Source organism: Phoxinus phoxinus (genome assembly GCF_949152265.1).
Source record: "Phoxinus phoxinus genome assembly, chromosome: 25".
Taxonomy (NCBI): Eukaryota; Metazoa; Chordata; class Actinopteri; order Cypriniformes; family Leuciscidae; genus Phoxinus; species Phoxinus phoxinus.
The window spans coordinates 4174761-4200963 of record NC_136900.1 but is presented as its reverse complement, the minus strand read 5'-3'; the positions used below and the strand labels follow the sequence as shown (position 1 = coordinate 4200963).

Genomic DNA, 26203 nt, shown 5'->3' with positions numbered 1-26203 from the left:
TTTCCACCTTAATATATATATATATATACATTTTTTTTATTAAGATATCGAAAATGTTGAAAAAGTTGATTTTGTTTTTTTGTCTTTCTTCAGTTACAAGAGAGAATCCAAGATTTGGAAAAGGAGAGAGACTTGCTCAAGGAAAACTGTGATAAATTTGTGAAAAGGTGAAAAGATAGAAAAGGAGGAGTATAACACTTACTAGTGGTGTTTGCTAGCGGATCACTATTATAATTGCTCATGCATTAAGAATTGAAGTCCCTATCATTGTGTGTGAGCGTTCTGCAATCACTGAATGTGTTTTTCCTGTTGCAATAGTGCGTTTGACGTGAGTCAGGAGCAGAAGTGGAGGATCCGAGAACAGCAGCTCAAAGTGCAGGTCGTCCAGCTGGAGACGGCTTTAAGATCTGACCTCACTGATAAAAACCAGATCCTGGATAAGATCAAGGCAGAGAGAGGTAAGCGCACACATGACTGCAGGCGCTTGAAACGGCTGCTGTGTCCACTCATTGTTGGCTTGTTTTCACTGAAGATGTAAATGAAAAACTGATGCAAGAAAACAAGCAACTTCAACTGCGTTACCTGGAGCAGAAACAACACCTGGATGAAATTAAAGATCGCATGAAGTTCTTTACCAAGGTAAAGTCTAATATGTGTAGCAGTAAGAGATTTAACAGTCATTTGAAGGAATAAAAAATAAAAAAATTGTTACATTTTTCATATTACATTCTTACATTCTTCAATAGTTCACCCATGAAGAAAGTTGCCATTTAAAAAATAAATACAAAACTTGAAAACAATACAGATGGTTTTATTTGATGCCTGAATCTGATACTTTTCTCTTAAGGAAAGTGAAATAGATGCAGCTGAACTCAGTGAAGCCCTGATGCTTATAAAGGTAAATACTGTATTTGAAACTACCAAACTAGTTAATAGGGCTTTGACTTTTGCCCAAAAATCATATTCGAAGTTCGTTTGTTTATAAATATTAATAATATTAGAATATATTCAAACATTTATTAATAATATTTTGTGCCTTCAGTGAGACCTATATTGGTATCAAACTTAAGGTGTCCACCAGAGGGCAGTGTATCACTCAATGTCAATAGGCAGGCAATGATCTTTTCAGAAGAAAAACACACTGTCACGACTTGTTTTTTGTCAAATTAAAAACCAGACCCCATATTAAACCCAAACAGTATGCTTTCGACAGGTTTTTATCCATTGTTCTTATCTAAAATAAATAAAAATAAGCCAGTCAGGAGTGTAGATTTCGAACTCCTCGTCAAGCGTGCCTGTTGTAGGCGCTGGCGCGGCCATTGTTTTGGGATACAAACTAACCAGGACGCTAACGTCACCTACAGGAGCCCATATGACCAATAATTGCCTTGCTAATGAGCTCGCGATTCACAACTTCACCCGGCGTGAGAAAGCCTCGGAATCTGAATTAGAATTTATTATTAAGAGGAAAACCCCTTGATATGTGACATCTCGTTTTCGAGGGGACCTCAAATTCGAGGGGAATCTGAATTGAAAACAACGTTTACAAGCAAACACATTTACAAAAATGACAGGTTCGAATATTAAAGGCTGCCTAATATTCGTTCGAATATCATTCTTTTTTTAAATATTGAAATTATATTCGAATAACGAAGTTCGGAGTCAAAGCCCTACTAGTTAAGCACCGAAAGTACCTTTTGTAATCGTTGGCATTCTACTTATTATTATTCATCCGCTCTGCAAGTCTATGCTAGCCCATAGAACCACTTGTGGGAGAGTTATGAAATCTGACACACTGATGGAGGACAGTCAGAACTGTCACCATAGCAAATTTGGAATCTCCAACATAATCACTCTAGCGCCACCATCTGTGCAAGTTGCACTTACGTTTATGCTAATAACTTTTGAACTGTAGAAATTAGAAACAACTTTCTAGAATTTAAATAATTTTTCCCTGGCTCAAGACTATTCGATTGACCATATGACGCAATTTCCCATCGTGAACATTTTTCCACCATTTTGAATTTACCAAATAACCTAACTTTTTAAAACAACTTCTAGGCCATTGCTCTGATTTTCATGAAAATTAAGCCAGATCATCTTCAGACCATCTTCAGACCATGCTGGCAAAAAGTTATGGAATTCAAGTTGATTTGTCAAACCGTTCTCTAAATAGCATGCGAACGAATTCGACGAAGTGCCCGCCAAAATGAACGTGAGGCTATATCTCTGTAACGCTTTAGCGTTCTGACCAAACTTGGTGTGTTATGACAACCATGACCTGAGGTTACCTGCACAGTTTTGGCGCAGTGCCACCTAGTGGTCAGGAGAAAAATAGACATTTAGATTGAGTGCAGCATGCCAAGTCGAACGATGCCCAATTCTCTTATATCGGCCATTTTGGGCGTCGGCCATTTTGAATTTTGTCTTAAAATTTTATATTTAAGAACGCATTAGCGTATCGTTATGAAACTCAGTATGTGTCTTCGGATCCATGCCCTTAAGGTACTCTAAAAGTTTCGGGGCAGTACCACCTTGTGTTCATTAAAACCTTGTGGTCATTAAAACCTTGTGGGTCATGCCGAGACCATAGATACCAATTTTGCCATAGTCGGCCAAACTTCCTGTCCATCATCTTGATTTTCTTTCAAAACCTACTTTTTTTATCTCCTCCTAGACCATTTGTCCAATTTTCACAAAAATCTAAGCGTATCTTCTTCAGACCATGCCGGCAAAAAAGTTGTCGATGCACCAAACTGTTTTTGTATACCGCAAACACGTTTGATGGCATGATGCCAAAACGATTCTGAGGCAATGCTTTGGCATATTGACACCAAACTGTGCATTTGTCAATGTCACCTCACACTGACAACAATGCATCAATTTGGTAACAGCGCCACCTATTGGTCAAAAGTGATAAACCATTAAAGCAAATTACTAGTGACTATATTTATGATATTTCAGCCATTTTGCCTAAAATCATCTTACAATGTCTTTAATTGGTCGTTGTTGCAGTTGGTCTGATACTCCCAGCCATGTTGGCATGACTTATCGTGTTCTTTGTGCTTGGCCCCGATAATTGCTGCTTGCAGCTATTTTTACAAATTCTTTCAAAAACATAAAAAAAATCATACCCACCCCAAACTTTTGAACAGTAGTGTATACTGCTAAGCTTAATATTTGAATAGAAATTGTCATTGTTTTTCTCTGTCTTGATTTTTTTTAAATGCCCATTTAGACTCGTAGGAGTCAGAAGAGCGGAGAGCTTGGCTTCCTGGAGAAGGTGGAAGAAGATGTGAAAGTGGACGTGGAGCGATCTCTGAGGGAAATGCAGGCCACTCATGCTGAGACCATTCAAGAGCTGGAGAAGACCAGGAACATGCTCATCATCCAACATAAGATCAATAAAGACTATCAGGTTTGATCAATCCTTACACGGAGAGTCTAACGGACCTTATATATAATCTTCTGACTATCACTATCTTTTATCCAGAAGTTAACATGAAATCAAAATATATCCTCTTTACTGGATTAACACAAAATATATCCTCTTTACTGGATTAACACAATGCTGTTGTTGCTGGTTAACTTTAATGTAATAATTCTTTCAGAAATAATGGAAAATAACAAAAGATTTGAAAGAAACGTTACCGTTGGCAATATGTCAAGATGCACTGGAGGATTAAATTCACCTTTGGCTAAGCCCCGCCCCCCTTAGTTACTGTTGCTACCTCCGACAACTTCATCTGGGTTCTGGTTTGGTATCAACATGGCTTATGCTGTGACGGCTCTTCCTGCTGAAATTTTATCAAACTTTTATAAAGCAGCAAATAAAGTGTCCGATAGAAGTAGGCAAAAGGGCTGCAGTGTGCGTTCGAAGGCTTTATTCAAGACATACGGCGAAACGCAACCAACAACAAGGCAACCAAATAGAGGCAAAAGCATAACGGTCACAGTCAAAAAATGAACTACCGCATATCCTAATGGAGACGGAGGCTGGGACTCACAATATCAAGAGCAACACTGTTCATGCAAAGCTGGGTAGGTCTCTATTCACTTTCTATAATCGTTATTACAAATCAAACGGACTACGCGAGTATAAAGTTGTATTTATTAGCAGCGTGTGCTAGCGTATCAACAATTAGGGTAGAGAACCGAAATCGTAACCTAAACCAGCATAAAACTGTCTAACTCGTATAACTTCACAGTAAGGTTAAAAGCTAAATGTATCTTAGAGCAAAAGTGTGCTTGTTGATCCTTGAGGGGTTTCGCTGACTGAGGACGTCCACACAGTTTAATCCAAAGACGACACTTGTCAGGTTTGACTTCGGTTTTGGGAAGGGAAAAAACGGACACCCCCCTCCAACCTCTCTGGGAAACGCGTATCTGTGTTACAAATGCCCCAGGCACAACGGTTAACCATATTTCTGATAAAACTACGACGGTAATAGCCTGCCGAGACCAACAATATGAGACGCCTGTTTTAAAGTCAATGGAGCGCTGTGAAAAAGTGTCGGACCTCTGTGGGAGCTCGTTCTTGGCTGCGCTGTGATTGGTCAATCTACATTCTAGGGTGTGGCTTAGCCAAAGGCGAATTGACCTTTAGCCTCCTCAAAAGTAGGTGCACTATCAACTGCAAAGTCACATTTAGCTCCAAATTAGACTCAATTTTGGTATGGAACGCCCACTTTTCACAATTAAATCGATTCCCAGTGGATAAATAGGTCATGCCCTACATTTTATATCTTGAAAATACACCACATTATGGAGCAGTTTTGTAGAGTCCGTCTCGAGTCCGAGCTCATATTTTCAGGCTCTCGGTCTTGCCATGGACTTGGGAGCATTTGGACTCGGACATGACCCTCTTCTGGGATCTGTCTTGACTCTGACTCGACCTATTAAGGTCTCGGTCTGGACATGGACCCGCAGGTCTCGATTGCAACACTGGGTTACAAACTTAATTTCATGTTAACTTCTCCATATACAGCTATTGGTCACATAAGGCTAATGCATTTAAACATCTATGTTGTTATAGGCTGAAGTTGGAGTGGTCACTCGCACGATGGACGATCTGAAACTCGAATATGAATTGAAGACAGAGAAGCTGGCTCAGCTTCTGGACATGAGAGCTGCCAAGATAAAGAAACTTGAAGGTTTAGCTGCATCCAAAACATGATCTTCCGATTCCCAATGTTTCCCAGTTGTGCTTAGTAAAACTAATTCTTCCTGTGTCCTTCCAGCCCAGATGAAAGACATTGCGTATGGAACCAAGACCCATGTTTTCAGACCTGATGTCACCACTGATGACGTCACAGATGAGTTTGATGGACCCCTCCACTTGGCTCGAGGCGAGAACCTTCTGGAAATCCACTTGGGGAGAGCGCAGTTCGCTCCTGAAGCTGTAGAGGGTCTAAAGGACAGAGATCCGTCCACCTTCTGCACATATGCCTTCTACGACTTCGAGCTGCAGTCCACAGCTGTGGTGCGAGGCGCCCGTCCAGCGTACAGCTTCACTTCTCAATATCTGGTGAGAGTGAATGAGCTCTTTTTGAACTATCTCCACACCAGCTCTGTGACCGTGGAGGTGCAGCTCGCCGAGGGGTTGAGTTTCCGCACGGTGGCCGCTGGTCAGCTCAGGTTAAATCAACTACTGGAACGAGATGGAAAGGTGTTTGGCACCATTCAGTTAGTTGGTGAGTCTTTAGACTGTCTGTTGACATTGAGGTCGACCAATATGTTTTTGTTTTTTTTGGTTGATATCTAAGGAAATTTTAACTCAAATGAAAATTTACTCACCATTTTTTAGGGCTGCATGATCTGGGAAAATATCTAATTGCGTTTTAATTTTTTTAATTATTATTCTGGTTAAAATTACGATTGAAAAACTCTCAAACTCGCAGTTCTTTCAAAGGACGAGCAACATTTACTACTGATCACAGAGCCGCTCTTAAAGGAGAAATCCGGGCATTTTTAAGTTAATCTTTATCGTTATACCTTTGTGAGTACTGTCTATAAAAAATAAAAAAAACGGATTGGTGCTTGCAACACGGAGCTGCTACCGCTAATGCCCAGAGCTCCCACTCACTACATGACAACAAGATGCGTTTAGCAACTTGGCCATTGTTTAAATTCACCTAAATAGTGTTTTAGACGGCTAGCTGTAGTCTCGCGCTGAAGTCCCGTGGGAACTCCCGTTGTAGCCGGAAAAGGTATTGTTGACTGAAGAGTGTGAGGCTAGTTCTTCGTCTGTATACTCGGGTTCGAATGAATAAGGACGACCATCAAACTCAAAAGCCGCTTCCATGTGTTCAAAATCTTCTATATTCTCCATAGTTACTTTACGAACCATTTCTTCTTCATTTGTGAGCAACTCCGATCATCACTCTTCACACACATGACGCTCCTCCACACACTCTTCTCACACACACGACGCTCCTCCACCTGCAAACTTCTATTTACCTTTTCCCGGCTACAACGGGAGTTCCCACGGGACTTCAGCGCGAGACTACAGCTAGCCGTCTAAAACACTATTTAGGTGAATTTAAACAATGGCTAAGTTGCTAAACGCATCTTGTTGTCATGTAAGGACCCTGTTCATGTTGGACAGACATTTTAATTGCATTTTGTGTCTGTTAAGAGGCACAAAAACACTCTTTATGAATATGCCCCCATAACTGCCGTTTAGCTGAGTGGAGCTCTGGGCATTAGCGGTAGCAGCTCCGTGTTGCAAGCACCAATACGGTTCGTTTTTTTTTTTCTATAGACAGAACTCACAAAGGTATAACGATCAAGATTAACTTAAAAATTGGCCGGAGTTCTCCTTTAACTAACATGCTGTGCATATATTTATTTAATTAAAGATTTCATAATCGTACTAAGCCAAATCACGATTTCAGGTGATTTTGTGCAGCTCTACTGTTTTTGTAGTTCCAAACCTCTATGACACTCGTGTTCAATCCTGCTACTGTAGGGCCAGTGTTCAATCCTGCCACTGTCAGAGGTGGGCACAAATACATCAAAAACTATTTTGTTACAAACTACAAATACTGGCTCATGAAATGTAACAAAATAAAATACAAAATACTGATGTGAAAAATGTATTTAAATAAAATACAAGTAATTAGTATTTTGAAAATACAAAAATACTCCCACAACAATCTTAAGTCTTTTTTTTTTTTTACTGAAAGGTCAATAACACAAATATGAGAAATGTGTAATCAAAATGGCGAAGTAGCAAAATAAAAAAGCATGGGCATTTCACTAGATCTCTACAGGGCCTGAAATAGTTCCTTCTGATGTAAATGGCATCAAGTTCACATCAATGGTGTGGTAGGCTGCCCTTATAATAGCAAAACGTGTTTGATGTAGGCTACGTAGCCATATTATCACCATTACTCTACTCGTGCCTTAAGGCTTGAATAAGCGTAGAGAGACATTTCCTCACCACTGGCTAAGGGATAGTCTGGCTCTACCAGACTCTCGCACATTTCATTTGTACAGAGAGTCTGGCCTCTCCATTGACAAGCATTCACTTCCTTGTAGGCGGGTCCTCTGTTGAAGTTTAAAACTATTGGATCTGCCTAGAGCCACTCTGGATCTGCCATAACCAATCGCTAATGTTTGGTCGTGACGTATGACGACTCAAACTAGCACACGACCTCAACGTCATCGTTCTCAGCCACGCCCTCTGTTCGCCGATTGGACCGGTAAAAAATTGACTGGAGAAAACCATAGACAGTATATAAACTGGATACAGCGACCCCATAGATTTCAACGGAGAAAATTGAAGTCAATTAGAAGCATCACTTCCTGATGGCCGGGCGAACTGCGCTGGCTCAAACTGAGCTTGCCGACGTAGATGTGACGTGAGCAACCTGTCTGACAGCTGTCAGTCTTCTAGTAGCTGTGCCGAGAGAAATCTGAAACATTCCCTTCCGAATCTCGCAGAGACGGAGAGCGTGAGCATTAGCTGTCCATGAGCTAGCAGCAGGAGCAACTTTATCACTCTCTATGGGCATCTCGCTTGACTTTATCAGACTTTATGCCTCCACGCCCCCTCGATTGCCTGTGAGCTTCTCCGCCGGTCTATACGGTCATTTCTCTAGAGTGCGACAGAGAGTCCCCAAGAAACCCAATAATACACCACAATCCCAGACGTAGTACTGAAGGAAAATTAAAATTGAGCGGAAGTACGTAGGAGGGCGGAGCCAGGCTAGCTAAGGGAGGGGAAAACAGCTTTAATGAGGAACTTTATTGAAAGGTCAATAACAGAAATAGTAGCAATAACACAACTATGCTACACAAGAGAAAACTAAACCATTGTCATTTAGGCTAGTTGTTTTTAAGTACAACCAACTTCTCCAATACTTCAGGAGTTAATCCCCTTGCAATGCCTGCAAAAGAAAAGAGACGCTCAACTGGTGCTGATGATGGCAGAGTGGTGTTGAATCTCACAAAGAGCAGCTTGATTAGTGGAGGGAGCCCAGTCTACAGGGTGTCACGTGATATTCGTGCATCTAACCTGGACATTGCCATTGCCAACATCAGACCGAAAATATGGCAAAATCATTTACTATGGTGATAAGCATATGGTGATTTTTCTTAAGTATTTAAGTATTTGAAATACTCTAAATACACTCCCTCAAAATATTTTGTTACAAACTACTTTTTTTTTTTCCACACCTGCAAAATACAAATTACAAAATACACTAAAGTAATTAAATACGTATTTAAAATACATTTAATTGAAATACTGCCCATGTCTGGCTACTGTAGGGCCAGTGTTCAATCCTGCTACTGGAGGGCCACTGTCTTGCAGAGTTTATTTCCAACCCCAATTAAACACACCTGAACCAGCTAATCAAGGCCTTGCAAGGCATACCAGAAACTTCCAGGCAGATGTGTTGAGGAAAGTGGGAGCCAAACTCTGCAGGATAGTGGCCCTACATGAGCAGGTTTGTACACCCTGGTTATATGACTTTCTTTCTTTTGAGGAGCACAGAAAAGCAAAGTTTAGCAGAATGCCCAAGCTGCTCCCACAAAACACAACACAAAAATAAAGGTTCTTTATTGACATATATTTCCTTAAAGAAGCTTTAACATTCATGGAAACTTTTCAATGCATAAAAGGTTCTTTATAGTCAAAGAAGGTTCTTCTGATTATTAAGATGTTCTTAACGCTAAGAAAAAAAAAGTGTTCTTTTAAGAACTGTTCACTGAAATGTTCTTTGGAGAACCTAAAATGGTTCTTCTATGGCATCACTGTTACCTCGTTTCCACCAAAAAAGGGTTCGGAACTAGTGCTGGTTAAAAGTTGGTTCAGCTGCTCAACTTCGTTTGTTTTTCCACTGACTAGAGAGCCCAGCGAACGACGTCGTTACGTCACTGTGCACGTCGCCATACGTCTTAGCTTTCCCAGAAACGCTTGCGCCAACTTCAAGCATAACAATAACAATGGCGGACTACGTCGTCTTTCTGCAAACGTTTCTCCTGGCTTTGCGATCCTACATTGGGGTCAGAAGAAGGCGTTTAGAACACATTTGTGTTTTTAGCAATGGCGGTCACAACCTTTCCCGTCGTGTTGTTGGTCACAATAACCCCGCCCCCAGCCCCCGACGTAAGCATGACGTGGTAAAAGAACGGTTCTAGGCCAGCAAAGAGTTGGTGCCACTTTGGAACCAATTTTCCTTGCCGAGAACCGGTTCTTTGGCTGTCGAAACACAAAGAAATGGTTCGCAAGTAGGCACCGGCTCCAAACCGTCTCTCAAAATGCTTTGGTGGAAAAGGGGTATGTGGAAACCATCTTTTGGAACCTTTATTTTTAAGAGTGAATGAAAGTGGAAAGTGATTTAAATGGCCTAAAAGCACCATACAACTATCAACAAGTGCTCTCCATCTGTTTGTAGGTGTTACAGATGAGATCCAGGTGTTTGGTACTCTGGAGTACTGGCTCAAACTGAGAGTTCCTATGGAACAAGCCATTCGCCTTTATAAGGAGAGAGTCAAAGCACTTGGTTACCTCAACACAAGCACGAGAAACAGCCAGGTACTGTTTATTCACCGGTTCCCTTTCGAGGGAACTCGAACTGCGTCGGTGACGACACTATGGGAACACCCTTCAGCGCAGCGCGTCTGAATTCATGAATGAAACTAATCCAATCCTTTTGGCGTTGCGTGATGACGTAGCGTGTGATGGCATAAACGTATGTGTACAAAGTCACAACAAAGAGTTAGCAACAAAGTCTGTCCTATTTGGTGTTGTATTATGGAAAGTGAGCAGTTCAGAAAGTGTGTGTTTCCCTGCCCACGCTATATTATGGGTGGGGACACACACGAGATGTGTGTGTCTTGTCTGGGAATGCAGCACGCCCAGGCAGCCCTCGAGGGGGCTGCTTGCGGCCACTGTGAATCTCTGTCCATCAGAGTGCTGCGTTCCCACCTGACTGTTTTTAATGAAGACGGCCAGGTTTGCGCTCCCCGCGGTTCAGGTCCCGCATCCGGCGAGGCGGTGCGGCGGCTTCGATCGTGGGGCTCGCAAAGAGAGCTAGTAGAGGGGATCGAGACTGCCGAGGCACTTTCCCGATCCTCATCTAATAGCTCAGATTCCCATTCGGGAGAGAGCCCCCCGGCTTCTCCCGTTCGGGATGATGTGGACCCGCTGCTGCAGCTGTCTGATTCCGAGGACGAGACACACCACTCAGTCCAAACTGCGCCTAATTATAAAGAGCTTGTGGAGGTTGTGATGCGGGCTGTGGCCAAACTGAACATTAGTTGGCCACAAGAGAGGCAGGAAGCGCGAGTCAAGAGCAAACTTGACAAGCGTTTTCTGCAGCACCGCGCACAGCCTTTACGCCGGTCTCTGCCGTTCTTTACAGATTTACACAACGAGTTGCCTCTGGGGAGGCATCAGCTGGTCGTACACTTCCTCCGTGGGGCCTGGAGGATGAGACCTGTGACTCGCACCAGGGTTCCCACCCTGGGACCTGGCAGTGGTCCTCGAAGGGTTGGTTGAGGCCCCCTTCGAATCCCTGGAGTCGGCCGAGGCCAAGAACCTGATTCTCAAGATGGCCTTTCTTCTCGCCATCACCTCTCTTTAGAGGGTAGGAGATCTCCAGGCACTCTCGGTATCTCCTCAGCAGTTTTGTGTGTAACGCGTTACTTTGTAACTTTGTACTTTACAGTAACGTAACTACTTTTTCGTGTAAAAAGTAGTGTAACGCGCTACTACTGAAAATTTGGTAACGGAATGTAGTTATTTTTTCAATTCGCCACAACGTTACTTTTTGTTACACTGTCTTCTCAGCTGTGCACTTGCGATAATCACAAGCTCGAGACAGTACGTGACAGAGGCTGGTAGCAGAGGAGTCAATTCTGTGAATTACACTGCGCAAACCAAAAGTAATAGCCTACTACCCACCGGATGAAGAAGGGTTGGCATTTAAAACACCAAATATTAAGGATTGGCATATCAAGCTAAATATTATTCAGTGATTGTTCGAAAATCCTATGCTGGTGTGCTTCGGGTCCCCTAAGAAAGGGCTCCCCGCCTCTAAACAAACCATCATCAACTGGACTATTTCCCTGGCCTATCAGGTGCGCAATTTGCCTTCACCTATGGCCGTGAGGGCTCACTCTACTAGAGGCATGGCGTCCTCCAAAGCCCTCCTTTCAGGGTCACCTATCCATGATATATGTGAGGCGGCTGGCTGGGCCACTCCGCACACATTCATGAGATTCTACAGTCTGGACCTTCCCTCTACACCCGGCGCACGAGTGTTCTCGTCCTAGTTGTGCCTGGAGACAGTTTCACACTGGGACAGGTGGGTTTCGTTGTGGCATAGTGGGTATCTCTTTCCAATAGTGTCGTCACTGACGCAGTTCGAGTTCCCTCGAAAGGGAACGTCTCGGGTTACAACTGTAACCCTTGTTCCCTGAGAAAGGGAAAAAGACACTGCGTCGGTTCGCCATGCCACACCCCGCCTGGAGCGACTTGCTTCATAGCAAAGCTAACTCTGCTGTGTGCCGGCGTGACTTTGTACACATCCGTTTATGTCGTCACACGCTACGTCATCACGCAACACCAATAGGATTGGATTAGTTTCATTCATGAATTCTGATGCGCTGCGCTGAAGGGTGTTCCTATAGTGTCATCACCGACGCAGTGTCTTGTTCCCTTTCTCAGGGAACAAGGGTTACTGTCGTAACCCTTCCTTGCATGGTTTCCTACTTTTACACATACCAAAATTACTTAATCTTTTTACTTTATTTTTCAGGCTTTATCGGTTCCTGTCGCCAGTTCCTCATCATTGATAGATGGTGATCTAAATGAACTAAACGTCACCGTACACTTATGTTGTAATCTCAAATCCAGAGCTCCTCACACTCAACCCAGCCCCTACGTCATCTACAAACTCTACGACTTCCCTGACCATGATACGCCAATCATATCCTCCACCAATGAGCCACAGTTTGAAGATCACACGGTCTTCCCAGTGGCCATAAACTCTGACCTTGATGCGTTTCTGAGGTCAGAGGCTCTGGTGTTGTATGTGTTTGATGATTTAGATGATGAGAACCAGCTGTATCTGGGGAAGGCCAGAGTACCGCTCATCTCGCTGGCACACGATGAAACCATCACTGGTGAGGACAAACAATAGGTCTTAATGATATCATTTTACATAGAATGAATTTGATGGATTTTCAGAAGTTAAAGAGCTTTTATGTCTTGTTAGTGAGCATTAAGATAATTTAAATACTAGTTTACTCCTAAACCAGGGGTTTAGCTACACGCTGTGACTATACAAATCACAACATGTAAATAGGGAAATGTTGGCGTTATTTTGTGACTTATTGGGAGCAGTATGCTAGCTGGAGCCGTTTACCTCCAGTCTTTGTGCTAAGCTAGGCTAGCAGTGTGTGCGTCAGACAGAGTTACGGCACACACAGAGATGAGAAGGGTATGTATGGACTTATCTAACTCTGGGGGATACGGTGCATAAGTCCCAAAAAGTCGGCATGTTCCTTTAAGTTTAACGTTTAAAGGATAATTCCGGTATTTAACACCTTGAGTCTATATTGTAGTTTGTTTTGGATGAACAAGAGTGGTGGACAAAATTTTTTTGACAATGGTTCCTCTCTCGAGTTTTTGACTATAAAAGAATTGACCATGGACCCATTTAACATTGGAGTCAATGTGCATGTCCGAAAATGTCATTAAAACAACCTTTAACATTAGTTTTCAAAACTGTGCAACTCACCGAGTGATTAGTGATGTTAGTTGATGTTCCAGAACCAAAAAGTGTTGCGAAATACAGTTTCTGTCGTGTTTTATTCGTCATTTTGTAAAATCCCATTGTTGAAAAAATAGTTCCACTATAGCAAAATAAACGGATTGGAATCATATATTGCGACGATATATTGTTTATAATCATCAACGAACACCACTAACCACTCGGTGAGTTTAACAGTTTTGTAAACGAACATTATTGGCTGTTTTAATGACATTTTCGGACATGCACATTGACTCCAATGTTAAATGGGTCCATGGCCAATTCTTTTATAGTCAAAAACTCGAGAGAGGAACCATTGTCAAAAAAATGTTGTCCACCACTCTTGTTCATCCAAAACAAACTACAATATAGACTCAAGGTGTTAAATACTGGAATTATCCTTTAATGAATCGACAGCCTATCAGTTAATCTTCAACATTTTTGCTCTTAAACATTCTTTTTGGATTGATCTATTCTTAGAGTTTACACCCAAAAAAAAATATATAAGAGAAGTTACGGACAATTGTGCGACAGGTAGGATTGAGTTTATGGCACTTCCTCTTTATTTCTATGGTATCCGCAAACAGTGATGGACTGTCACACTTCAATGACGACAATGCTCTAATGTGATTGGTTATCAAGGCACATGTTATCCAAGTTAGCCGTTACACTTTTTCCACGGACCCTCGTATCTCGTATAGTGTTGACTTATGAATTTGCTCATGGTTTGTCTTAAAGCATATTAAAAACACCACATAGACATGAACAACATTAAAAACTTGATTTTCACCACAGGGGGACTTTTTGACACTTTAGAGATGTTTATGTATATTTTTTTGTGCAGGAAAATATGGCAAGAATACTGATTAAGAGTTTTATTTATTTTTAGCATATAGATACCTTTTTAATATTCATTTTTGTTGTCATTTTTGTATATTTTTTTTAAGGTATGTTTGAGCTTACAGACCCTGCTGGACTCCCCAGCGGCCAAATCAGTGTGACACTGAAATGGAAGTTCTCGTACCTCCCTCCATCGTCCTCAGCTCTCACCACACAACAGACCAAGATCACCAGCAGGACGACACCAGAGAGACGGACATCACAAGACCAGGAGAAAGCAGAGAGACGGACATCCCAAGACAAGGAGAAAACAGAGAGACGGACATCACAAGACCAGGAGAAAGCAGAGAGACGGACACCACAAGACCAGGAGAAAAAAGAGAGACTGACATCACAAGAAAAGGAGAAAACAGAGACCGAGACTCAACTGATGACCAAAGACCCTCCGCTAATACCTCAGCCCACTGTTTCTGAGGTGATGCCATGTCAAATCCTATCGCTTTCATTCTGGCTGACTGTTTAAAGATGATTCATGATGTGAAAGATGATATAGCCGTGTATAATATATAGATAATAATTGCCCACTTTGGGTCACTACTACGCACTGTAGGTGGTGAACAGGTGTTTTTTTATTATTATAAAAACTATTGGGTGTTTAACACAGTTGGAGCATTGCATCGACCAATCAGCATCCAGGGCCATACAGAAATCAATGTTGAATGCTTTTTCTGGTTTCACTGTAGAATATATTATTTTTCTTGCTCTTCATTCTAGACTCCATTGCCCAAACCCAGACAGCGAACTCTACCAAAATCAACGGCTAAAAGAGTGTCTTTTGTGGACGTCACCGAGCTTGAAAAACAGGTCAAAGAAAAGTCAAGCATCACTATTACCAGTAATCAAATTTAGGTTTTAAATAACCTGAGTACACTCTAAAAAATGCTTGTTTTAACCCAAGTTTGGGTCAAATATGGACAAACCCAGCCGTTGGGTTAAATTTTTAAATTGCATTTTAAATCCGATGTTTGGGTTTGTCCATGTTTGACCCAAAATTGGGTTAAAACAACCCAGCATTTTTTTTGTGTATTAACCCGTATCATTTGGTGTATATGGTGTTTTGAGTATGTATTTTTGTGTGTATTAATGATCTCAAGATGGAGCAGACTACAGCTTCTGATGATGATGATGATGATAAAGAGACAAGATCATCTGTAACCCCTGTGCCTAAGGTACGCTTACAAAACGGTGACGTTTACAAGGAAAAAGAGTTCAGGAATAAACAATGTCACACTGTGTTCCTCAGACCATCATAGTGATGGATGCAGGACAGGCCACGTCAGTCAGCGAGGAAGAGGATGAGGAAGAGTCTCATTTCTCTGAGGGTCAGCTGATCACCGCCAGCTCTCAGTCCGATGAGTCCGAGGTCTCTGAAGAGCTGCAGGAGCCACAAACAGGTGTGTGTACTGTGTGTTATTACTAAAGAAATATCTTCTGCAATGTGATACGGAGTATTCACAGAGAAATAATGTATGGGTTTCATCTGCATTTCACTGTCAGGTTATGATATTTTTGGTTAATTTTATTTTATCCTCACTCTGAAAAGAGCAATAAGGACAGGGACATTTATGAAATAAATTATATAGTTATAATTTATATAATAATAAAAACATTGTAATACATTAATAATAATACAAATATATGTAAAGTAAAAAATGGCCTTGTTTGATTTCTATTTGGATTTAAACGATTTTCTGGGATTTTTAGTAGGCTATATTAATTAAGTTATAAAATAATTTGTATTAAAATAATTTTAGTGCGGAAATAATGCTAAAATAATTTTAAGTCATGTTGTTTGTTTTGTTTATTGGTTATTTACTCACCTTCATGTCATTCCAAATTCAAAGTCTTCGTTTCCTCTTTGAATCACAAAAGTAGAGGTTTTGAACAATGTTCATGCTGATATTTCTATACAATGAATGTGATGGGGATAGACAAAAAGCAGAAGTATGATTGTTTGATGAATTTGACACAAACTCATTTGCATATGTTATAATTCCCCAGTTCAACATTCATGGAAAAGAGCAGCTTGGACATTATTCAAAACGTCTCATTTTTCTGTTTCCCAGAAGTCATATACTGTATGTGCGGAATGACATGAAGGCGAGTAAATAATAACAGAAGGCTCCAGGTTCAGTGATGAAGAAGTTAACCTCATTAGCTTCCACGTTTGCACAAACATAAGCTGCTTCTAGAATAAGTGTGTTTGTGTTGTTGTGTGCAGGAAGGGCCCCTGTGCTCCGGCCCTTAGTAGAGCTTGTGTTCAGCAGAGCCGCATATGAATGTTTTGGTAAACCAATACTTAGTGCTGAGCGTTAGTATTCAGTTTCATACGAGGAAGCAGCTGTGTTATTGTTTTTCCAATGAGATGAGAATCATTAATATTTCATTTGCTGCTGCCAATAATCTGATGTGTTTCCTGTTGACACCCAACAACATAAATGTTAATGTGTGTTGACCTTGGCCAAGAGGCCGTCTTTAAAGTGTTCATGTCTAACATCTCTCTCTCTCTCTCACCGCTGAGACCACAGCGAGAGATGGACGACAGGAAAATAAACAATCCAGTCCTTCACGAACACCTTCCATATGAGATGAGACTAGGAGCGATCCATCTAACGATCTGCCAGTGCGTAACGTCTCGATCATCACATGACCATAACACGTGATCTGTTGTCTGCAGGCGCACAGGGTGAGGATGAGGATGATAGCGATGACTGCATTGTTCCCGCTCAGAGCTCGCAGCAGAAAAAACAGGTGCGTGTCACTTTGCATGTTTAACAGATCAACCAGGACTGGAGTAATGATTCTGAAATTATAGGGATGAATTACATTTATATTTTATGATATTTTAAAATGTATAAGTTATAATATTATTTCACATTATTACTGTATTCACTGTATTTTTTTAATCAAATAAATGCATCCTTGGTGAGCATAATCTTTCTAACCTCAAACTTATATGTATATGCATTGGTGCCCATAAGCATTTCATCAAAATAAATGTATTAATTACCACATTGTTCAGCACATAAATGTCACCGTCCACTAACTTGGAAAGAAAGGAATTTTGAATTCCTCTCAACCAAATTATGAAAGATGTTTTTTAAAATACAGTTTTAACAGAATCAATTGATAATCACAAATTAATACAGTACATCTACTGTACTACTTTATTTATGTATTTGTTCATTTTTTATTATTATCTGTTTTCAACAATGTTTAAAAACCGCAGAGAGGAAATTGTGCTAAGACTTTAGTTTAGGTTAAAATCCTCACTATTAACTAGTTGCTTAATATCATGCATATTACTAGGATATTGGCTGTTTATTAGTACAGTACTTATAAAACACATATTAATGCATTATTCTGCATGACTATATTCTACATCTCTCAATCACCCAACACCTGAACCTAACAACTACCTGTCTAACTATAGTCCAGGCGTTTTAAGCCAAAATGGGGGTCAACCGTGAACAAATTGCAACAGAATCAAACTCAACTGATTTTGTATCCTCCATATGTCCTGAGTAAGGGGAAATAAAGCCCCGAAGAATCCCATTAGGGGAAAGTTCAGAAAAAGACCCAAATATATCCTATTCATACGCCTATTCATTATTTTTCTCACATGAATAGGGTAAAAAAAAAAAACCTTTAGATATCACCATCAAAATTACTGAGTTGATTACTTATATCGAGACAAACAAAAAATGTGTTACAAGTTTTTTTTAATTGTTTGTTAACATGGACAAACAGTGCATAATCTAATTATAGATAATTTGCATAAATACCACAACAGATCTAAACATTGGGTACAGCGGGAGAAAATGTCTTGTTGAATCTTGTTGACATATAACAGGAAAAGACAATGTTAAGGTCTGAATGGAACCCATTTAGGCTACCCATGAGCATAAATACATAGAGACGGGAAGAAGTGCTTTAAAACAGCCTTTATTAATTATTATTGCAGAGATGGGGTTTGGGGCTGTTGCTGCTAGCCGTGTTAGCCATCTAATGAAACTATTCGCTAATCCTAAACTTGACATCGTTTCACCAGAATAGTCATACAACAGCTCAACACACATCCAGATGTTCCCAATAAATTGTAGTTGATCACCAGGTATGTTTTATTAATGTATATTAATGAATAATCCATGTAGGAAAAACAAAAGGCAATTTTTCTTACCTAAGGGACAGCTTAGTGACAGTTGAGTGGACCTTGAATTAATGACTGACTGAATCTCTGAATGTTTTAAAAACGCTGTACCCAATGTTTAGATCTGTTGTGGTATTTATGAAAATTAGCACATCTATAATTAGATTATGCACTGTTTGTCCATGTTAACAAACCATTAAAAAAAACTGGTAACACATTTTTTGTTTGTCTTGATATAAGTAATCAACTCAGTAATTTTCATGGTGATATCCGAAGGTTAATTTTTTTTACCCTATTCATGTGAGAAAAATAATGAATAGGCGTATGAATAGGATATATTTGGGTCTTTTTCTGAACTTTCCCCTAATGGGATTCTTCGGGGCTTTTTTTTCCTTACTCAGGACATATGGAGGATACAAAATCAGTTGAGTTTGATTCTGTTGCAATTTGTTCACCCTTTTTTCCTAAAACGCCTGGACTACTAGAAATAAGCAGTAATTAGGAGTTTATAGAGGCAAAGTTCGTAGTTAGTTAACCGTCGAATTGGACCCTAATCTAAAGTGTGACTGAAATTATTATTTAAAAAATACCCAGATATTTGGTATCTCTGGCAGAAGGATGTTGTGTATCGTCTCTGAGAAATGCACATCCTCAACAGACTGGGTATTTTTCATTGCTTACTGATAGTGTAGTTTTAAATGAAGACGTTTTTGATGAATTTAGCCCGTGTAAGCAGACAGTTCACTCCTGTGAAAAGTGTGATGTAAAGTCAGGGATTTAAATGGTCAGCTTAATGTTAGCTCACTTTGTGTCCTAAGAGGTCTACAGAGATCTAATGACTGCTGTCAGCACACACTTAACGGCCCCTAAAAACTCCATCAATGTGGAGCGCATGTTTGACAGATCGGATCAGATGATACACGGATAGACAACACGTCTCCAGCCCTCATCATTATTAACAGAGAACTCTGCCCAGCGGGTTACACGTCCACTTCAGGAAAGAGATGTAGTTTGTCCGGTGTCCATCACTTCAAACGCTGGAATATTCTTGGTGGATGTTCTGTCAGATGTTGAGAGCGATTGAGTCCCTGAAGATTCGGAGCGAGTCAGTTGGCGTGAGGTTGGATGTCAGTTGTGATAAGGTCATGTGATGCTCTGCTCCACCAGCCGTCCGAGTGCATTCGTGTGGAGATCGTTTCTCTGAGTCTGACGCCAGGCTCCAGAGTGGCAGAAGACGGCGGCATCGTCCGGCTGTTTGTGGAGTACGGTTTCCTGGGCCTGCCGTCAGTCGAGACCCCGCTGTCCCTGAAGAAGCCACTGCCTGGACACTGCCTCTCCTACAACTTCAGCAATGGTGAACGACACATCCATGTTGTGTTTATTCTGCTTTTTTCTGCTCTCTATGTCTATGGCAGCTTCTTAAACCACATGGTGAAATATTGTGAAAATTGGTGCATTAATTAAGACATATCTAAACTTTCTTCTGACCAATTTGGGGGTCTACACCTCAAACCTCCTAGAGCCACCGTAAGTTCGAAGTTACACTTTTCTGCGTTAAAGGATTAGTTCACTTTTAAAAAAACTTTTGCTGATAATTTACTCACCCCGATGTCATCCAAGATGTCCATGTCTTTCTTTCTTCAGTCGAAAAGAAATTAAGGTTTTTGATGAAAACATTTCTCAGGATAGACATTTTTTACTTTTCATAGAAGCGTGACCTTTCCAACGTAATTGCGTATTACGTGACGTCACGAACGCGCATCACAGAACAGAGCAAGGCGAGCGTTTGTGCTTATAAAACGTAAACTTTTTTATTTATTTTTGAAATGACGATCGTTTCGCTAGATAAGACCCTTATTCATCGTCTGGTGTCGTTTAAAGCCCGTTGAAGCGGCGCTGACACTGTCATCTGGACCTTGAACCGTTGAAACCGTTGACCCTTGAACCGGGCCCATTGAAGTACATTATATGGAGAAATGTTTTCATCAAAAACCTTAATTTCTTTTCGACTGAAGAAAGAAAGACATGGACATCTTGGATGACATCGGGGTGAGTAAATTATCAGCAAAAGTTTATTTTTTAAAAGTGAACTAATCCTTTAAGTCTGCAGTAATCCAGATATGTTTGAAAATGCATATTTTTCTCTATGTTTTGGCACTGAGGGTATTTTGCTTTTTGAAGATGCTGTTCCACATATATACATTTTGAAAACTGTCTGTTTGAAAAGATATTTGAAGACAATTACGCATATTGTAGACATGTGACGCATATTGTACCCGGTCACCGTGATATTGCCAAGTGAGACAACATATTTTGTTGATCCTGGAACAACATTTCTGTCTGAAAAGTTGGACCTAATCAGTGTTGTGCCTGAGCGCGTTCATTGAACGATAGTTCATGAACTCGTTCATATTTTGGGCGAACGTGAACTGAACGTACTGTATTACTGCCTGATGAACGTTACTGTGAACTCGTTCATTCTGGTGTCGGTGAACGGCGCGCTCCCTCAGTTTAACTTCGTTCAAAGGGTGCCAGATTTCTATAGAGCCTTCCAGGCAAAAACCGGCAAAAACACCCCGTAAACGGTTCTTACGGGTCCCGTAAGAATGCAGACCTCTATTAGCCTGTAACACATTAATGAAATTGATCATAAACTTTGATGGAACGACCATCATGTTATTCGCATTTGTGAGGAGAAAAAAAATAAATCTTTTTTTTTTATTATTCTGTGGTGGAAAAAAGCCTCCATACACAACAGCTTCTCGTAGTGTTCAAAAGTTGTACAATAGGGATTAATTTGCTCATAACTGTTGGACCAAGTGTCCTAACATTGTGCTTCCACAACCATATTGGGCACATAACTGGTTCCTGTAGCTTTATCACTATACACATTATGTTTATTTGGCATTGTCTCGTAATAGTAATTCCTGAACATAACTAAATAATCTAACAACATGCATTGTTCTGACAGTGATCCATGTGGATATGGAGAATAACCAAGCCAGACGGCAATCTCTGAGAGCGGTGCTAGAGGGCCGGGACACACAACTGGAGCAGTGAGACACTTCCCCATCTGGGGTCTCTTTCTCTCATTCTTCTGTTGTGTAGAGGACATCGCTAATGTGAACATGTCCCGGAGCCGAATACCTTATTCAGAAAAGCTTCAAAATCAATAACTGGAAAAATATTCTGCACATTCACTCCCTTAGCTCCTCGTTTATTATACATACACCTCTAAATTCAGCATTGTTAATCAGCATATTCATAACACTGTAAAAATAAATGTTGGTTTAACTTAAAAAAGCAAGTTACCTTGTTGCCTTAACATGTTGAGTTCGTTGTAATTAAAATTTTGAGTTAATACAATGAAGAAGAATGGTTTAATAAACAGAAACTCAAAATAGTGTGTTATCTTCACACATTAGTTTTCAAAGTTGATATGAGAAAAAGATGAACATTTGTGATAACAAATCATGAAAATATTTTTTTACAGTGAATAAACAATGTTATCATTTGGAAATTTATTTAAATATGGTAAGGGGAGAAAACAAATCTTTGAGATGACTAGTTAATTTTGTTTTATGCTCATGATGAGAGTTTTGATTATTAGATTATGTACATAGCAAACTATAAAAATGGTCCTTATTTCTCTAACCTTGCACCCCCAGTATGTTTTCACAGTCCCGTGGCCTTCTATGTGCCATACGCACAGGTATCTAAAGAATAATAATAATAGCCTGATAAACATCTGATCTTACCTTTTTATTATCATATACTGTTGGGACTTTTTTTGGTAAATATTGCTAAAAATGATCAGACTTTTACAAAGTACTACGGCTGCCCTATGGAAATGTATAACCACTCCAAAGAAAGTATTGTCCACTGGGAAGAAGATATAGAATTGAACACCCCTGCCGTAGTGTGCACTGACTACACGCTTTACTCTCTGACGGTGTGTGCAGCATCAAGTTCACGGTGGTGAGTGACCCTCCTGAAGAGGAAGAGCAGGATGAGGAGTGTGAGGATGTGGGGAGGATGTGGGCGTGGCCTACCTGCGGATCCGCGACGTCATGGACACGCGCAGAGACATGAGGGACGTGAGCCTGAGCGGTGAGACTTTTACTCTGCATCACACAGTGTTGAGTTTAGTGTGAATGTTATCTCAGATCTTGGGTACGTGGGTCATTTTTGGGGATATTTCCACATACAGGTTTTAAATAAGACCTGAAAAACGATTTTTTTTCAAGAAAGTATCGGGGAGAGTGTTTAATCACTGAACCTCTGTTGTTCATCCAACTCAGAGGGTCAAATTGTGTATATTACATGATTTGGTTTATTTTGGATTGATTTTATATGAGGTTTGCCTTTTATCTCAACCCTGTTACCAGATCTTGAGACACAGTTTATTTTTTATTTTATTTTATTTATAGCCAAACATTAGATAAACATGTAAAAGATAATAAGATGCAAAGCATGCCTTAATGTTGTAGGTGTGCAAGTAACAGGGTTTAGGTATTTTGGGATGAAATTTTGATTTGGAAAAAATTGGTTTAAATTGAAACTTATATTTCCCATATATATATATATATATTAGGTCTGTCAAAAGATTAATCGCGATTAATCGTATCCAAAATAAAAGTTTGTGTTTGCATAATATATGTGTGTGTACTGTTTATAATTATTCATATATATATAAAAACACACACAATCATGTATACATTTAAGAACAATTGGTTATATTTATATATAAAATATTTATATATAATATAAATTATATAAATGTATATACAGTATATAAATACAAATATTTCTTAAATATATACATTTATACATACTAATTATACACAGTACACACACATATATTATGCAAACACAAACTTTTATTTTGGATACGATTAATCGCGATTAATCTTTTGACAGCCCTAATATATATATATATATATATATATATAATCATTATTACTTTTAAATTTATTATTATTTATTTTGTTAATAAAATGTTAGCAACCGGGTTGAATGGCTGAGCGTGATGAATGCAATTTGTGTAAAAAAAATAAATGTAATGCGGTTATTTCCATGTCTTTCTACCATTCTATAGAAATAATCTAAATTATGTCACTTCCAGGGTGTCAGAATTTAATGAAATATATATATTTTTAATTAGTAACAGGGTGGATTCAGAATTTTTAGTCATTTTGGTCATTGGTCGAGATTATAATGAATTATTCTCTAAATTTAATTGAATATAATTAAACAGATTGTCAGAATTATTATTGTATGATATTAATTGTTGCATAAAGTAAAAAAAAGTCAATGCCGAGCCAAAATTTTACACGTTTAAATTAGTATATTTTATGTGTAATATTAGTTTATCTAATTCTTTCTCTAAATAACATGGTATGTATGCCTTTTAATATAATGAGACAACAACTTGTACCCTATGTGTGTAAAGTGGCACTTTCTGACCCTGAAGGTTCTCTCTCTCTCTCTCTCTCTCTCTCTCTCTCTCTCTCTCTCTCTCTCTCTCTCTCTTGTGTTTCCCTGTCCCGCGCCGCAGTCGTGGACGTGCAGGACAGCAGTGAGGTCATTGGCCATCTAGTCGTGACGGTTGAAGCTCTGGAGGCGCTGACGTCCATCATGAAAGACCCCGAGCGGGACCGTCCGCTAACTACACTTGCCTAATTTACCCAAACCAATGATTTACTTTTTACAATTGTGCTTTTCAGCCCCGCATTATTAAATATTTCTTAAACCATTCTAGTTTATAATTCGATTCACCAAAGTGAAGCTAAGTGCAATGCATGGGGCGGCCCGTTTAGCTTTACCCGCTACAGACGGCGGCAGCATATGGGCACAGAACAGTCCTTTATGTAAGCGGCATCACACGGCTTTGATCCCGTACGGTGTGAAATCATATCCTAATGTTTCTCTTCATGGCCTCCAGTGTTGCGTTTGATGGAGCGCTGATGTTTAGACCTTTAATAACTTTGCTTAATGAAAAGGCTGTTAAGCCTCATTAGGCAGCGCCGTGGCAGGCGGCGATATTTTATTGAAGGTGCGAAATGAAATCTAACTGGATTTAATGGGATTAAATCAAGCTCTTTAAAATGCTAATGCACATTTCCACGCGTGCCGAGCTGTGGCGCTCGCGCAGACACTCCGTGTGTGTGTGTGTGTGAGTGAGTACAATTCAGATTATTTACTATATTTTGTATAGATATAGATGCTTTATTTTGAATGTACTGTAAGCCTAGACATTCTTATAAAGTGATATTTGTAAATGTTTTATATTTATGAACATTACAGAGTGATGTTATTAGAGTTTCAATGTTATTTTTAAACCTCAGTTTTCTAAATGTTGAAAAAATGCTGCATTTACAAACCATTCAACTTTCATAAAGTGCTTTATTCAATCTATTGGAAATTGACAAGTGAGGTAGTAGACCTTGAAATGAAAATCCTGTCATAATTTACTCATCTTTATGACGTCCCCAACCTGTATTCACTCCTTTCTTCTGCTGAACACAAAAGAAGATATTACGAAGATTGTTGGGGTCCAAACAACATTGAACTTCATCACTGACTTTCATTGTATGGACAAGAGACGTTTTTCAAAATGTCTTCTTTCCATTTTTGGTTTGAAATGACATAAGTGAATGAGTAATGCGTAAATGATGACAGAATTGTCAGTTTTGTGGGTTTGAGAAAACCATTGAAATCAATAATACCGACAGTGAGCTATGTAGCCATTAGCATTTATCTCAATGGTAGTTGCTCGGCCGGTGCCAATAGTCTCAAAAGTACGTAACCTGCATTATTTTGAGCCAGTCACTTGAGCATGGTGCTATCAGTCTTAACCAGTCTAACTTTTGACCCCTAATAGCTATTTGGTTAGCATTAAGTAGCCTAGCATGGGCTAGCTGATATCTATGGAAGCTTTTTTCCGCCACAGAATAAAACATTTTAAAAGATAATTGCGACATTTTATCTCACAATTGCAATTTACGTCTCAGAATTGCGAGATATAAAGTCAGAGTTGCGAGATATAAAGTCAGAGTTGCGAGATATAAAGTCAGAGTTGCGAGATATAATGTCAGAGTTGCGAGATATAAAGTCAGAGTTGCGAGATATAAAGTCAGAGTTGCGAGATATAAAGTCAGAGTTGCGAGATATAAAGTCAGAGTTGCGAGATATAATGTCAGAGTTGCGAGATATAAAGTCAGAGTTGCGAGATATAAAGTCAGAGTTGCGAGATATAAAGTCAGAGTTGCGAGATATAAAGTCAGAGTTGCGAGATATAAAGTCAGAGTTGCGAGATATAAAGTCAGAGTTGCGAGATATAAAGTCAGAGTTGCGAGATATTAAGTCAGAATTGCGAGATATAAAGTCAGAATTGCGAGATATAAAGTCAGAATTGCGAGATATAAAGTCAGAATTGCGAGATATAAAGTCAGAATTGCGAGATATAAAGTCAGAATTGCGAGATATAAAGTCAGAATTGCGAGATATAAAGTCAGAATTGCGAGATATAAAGTCAGAATTGCGAGATATAAAGTCAGAATTGCGAGATATAAAGTCAGAATTGCGAGATATAAAGTCAGAATTGCGAGATATAAAGTCAGAATTGCGTGATATAAAGTCAGAATTGCGAGATATAAAGTCAGAATTGAGAGATATAAAGTCAGAATTGCGAGATATAAAGTCAGAATTGCGCGATATAAAGTCAGAATTGCGAGAAATAAACACGCAATTCTGACTTTTCTCTCACAAATGTGTTAATATCTAGCTGATTTTTTTGATTTTATAACACAATTCACAAAAGTCGCAATTACCTTTTTTTTTTATTCTGTGGCGTAAACAAGCTTCCATAGATATCAGCTAAAAT

The 26203-nt window shown here is 39.6% G+C and overlaps 1 protein-coding gene across 1 annotated transcript in view; it reads left to right on the top strand.

The window, feature by feature from the left end:
* rpgrip1l (RPGRIP1 like) overlaps positions 1–24639 on the top strand; it is a 31530-nt gene extending 6891 nt beyond the window's left edge. The window contains 19 exon segments of the mRNA XM_079603488.1: positions 94–167; positions 319–458; positions 533–639; positions 848–898; positions 3239–3418; positions 5036–5153; positions 5241–5693; positions 9906–10045; positions 12273–12639; positions 14216–14583; positions 14883–14972; positions 15263–15337; positions 15412–15562; positions 16846–16919; positions 19486–19672; positions 21290–21374; positions 22281–22347; positions 22350–22428; positions 23876–24639. Coding sequence (XP_079459614.1) covers positions 94–167; positions 319–458; positions 533–639; positions 848–898; positions 3239–3418; positions 5036–5153; positions 5241–5693; positions 9906–10045; positions 12273–12639; positions 14216–14583; positions 14883–14972; positions 15263–15337; positions 15412–15562; positions 16846–16919; positions 19486–19672; positions 21290–21374; positions 22281–22347; positions 22350–22428; positions 23876–24000 — 2931 coding nt within the window. The 3' untranslated portion in view covers positions 24001–24639.
* Positions 24640–26203: the final 1564 nt, after the last annotated feature.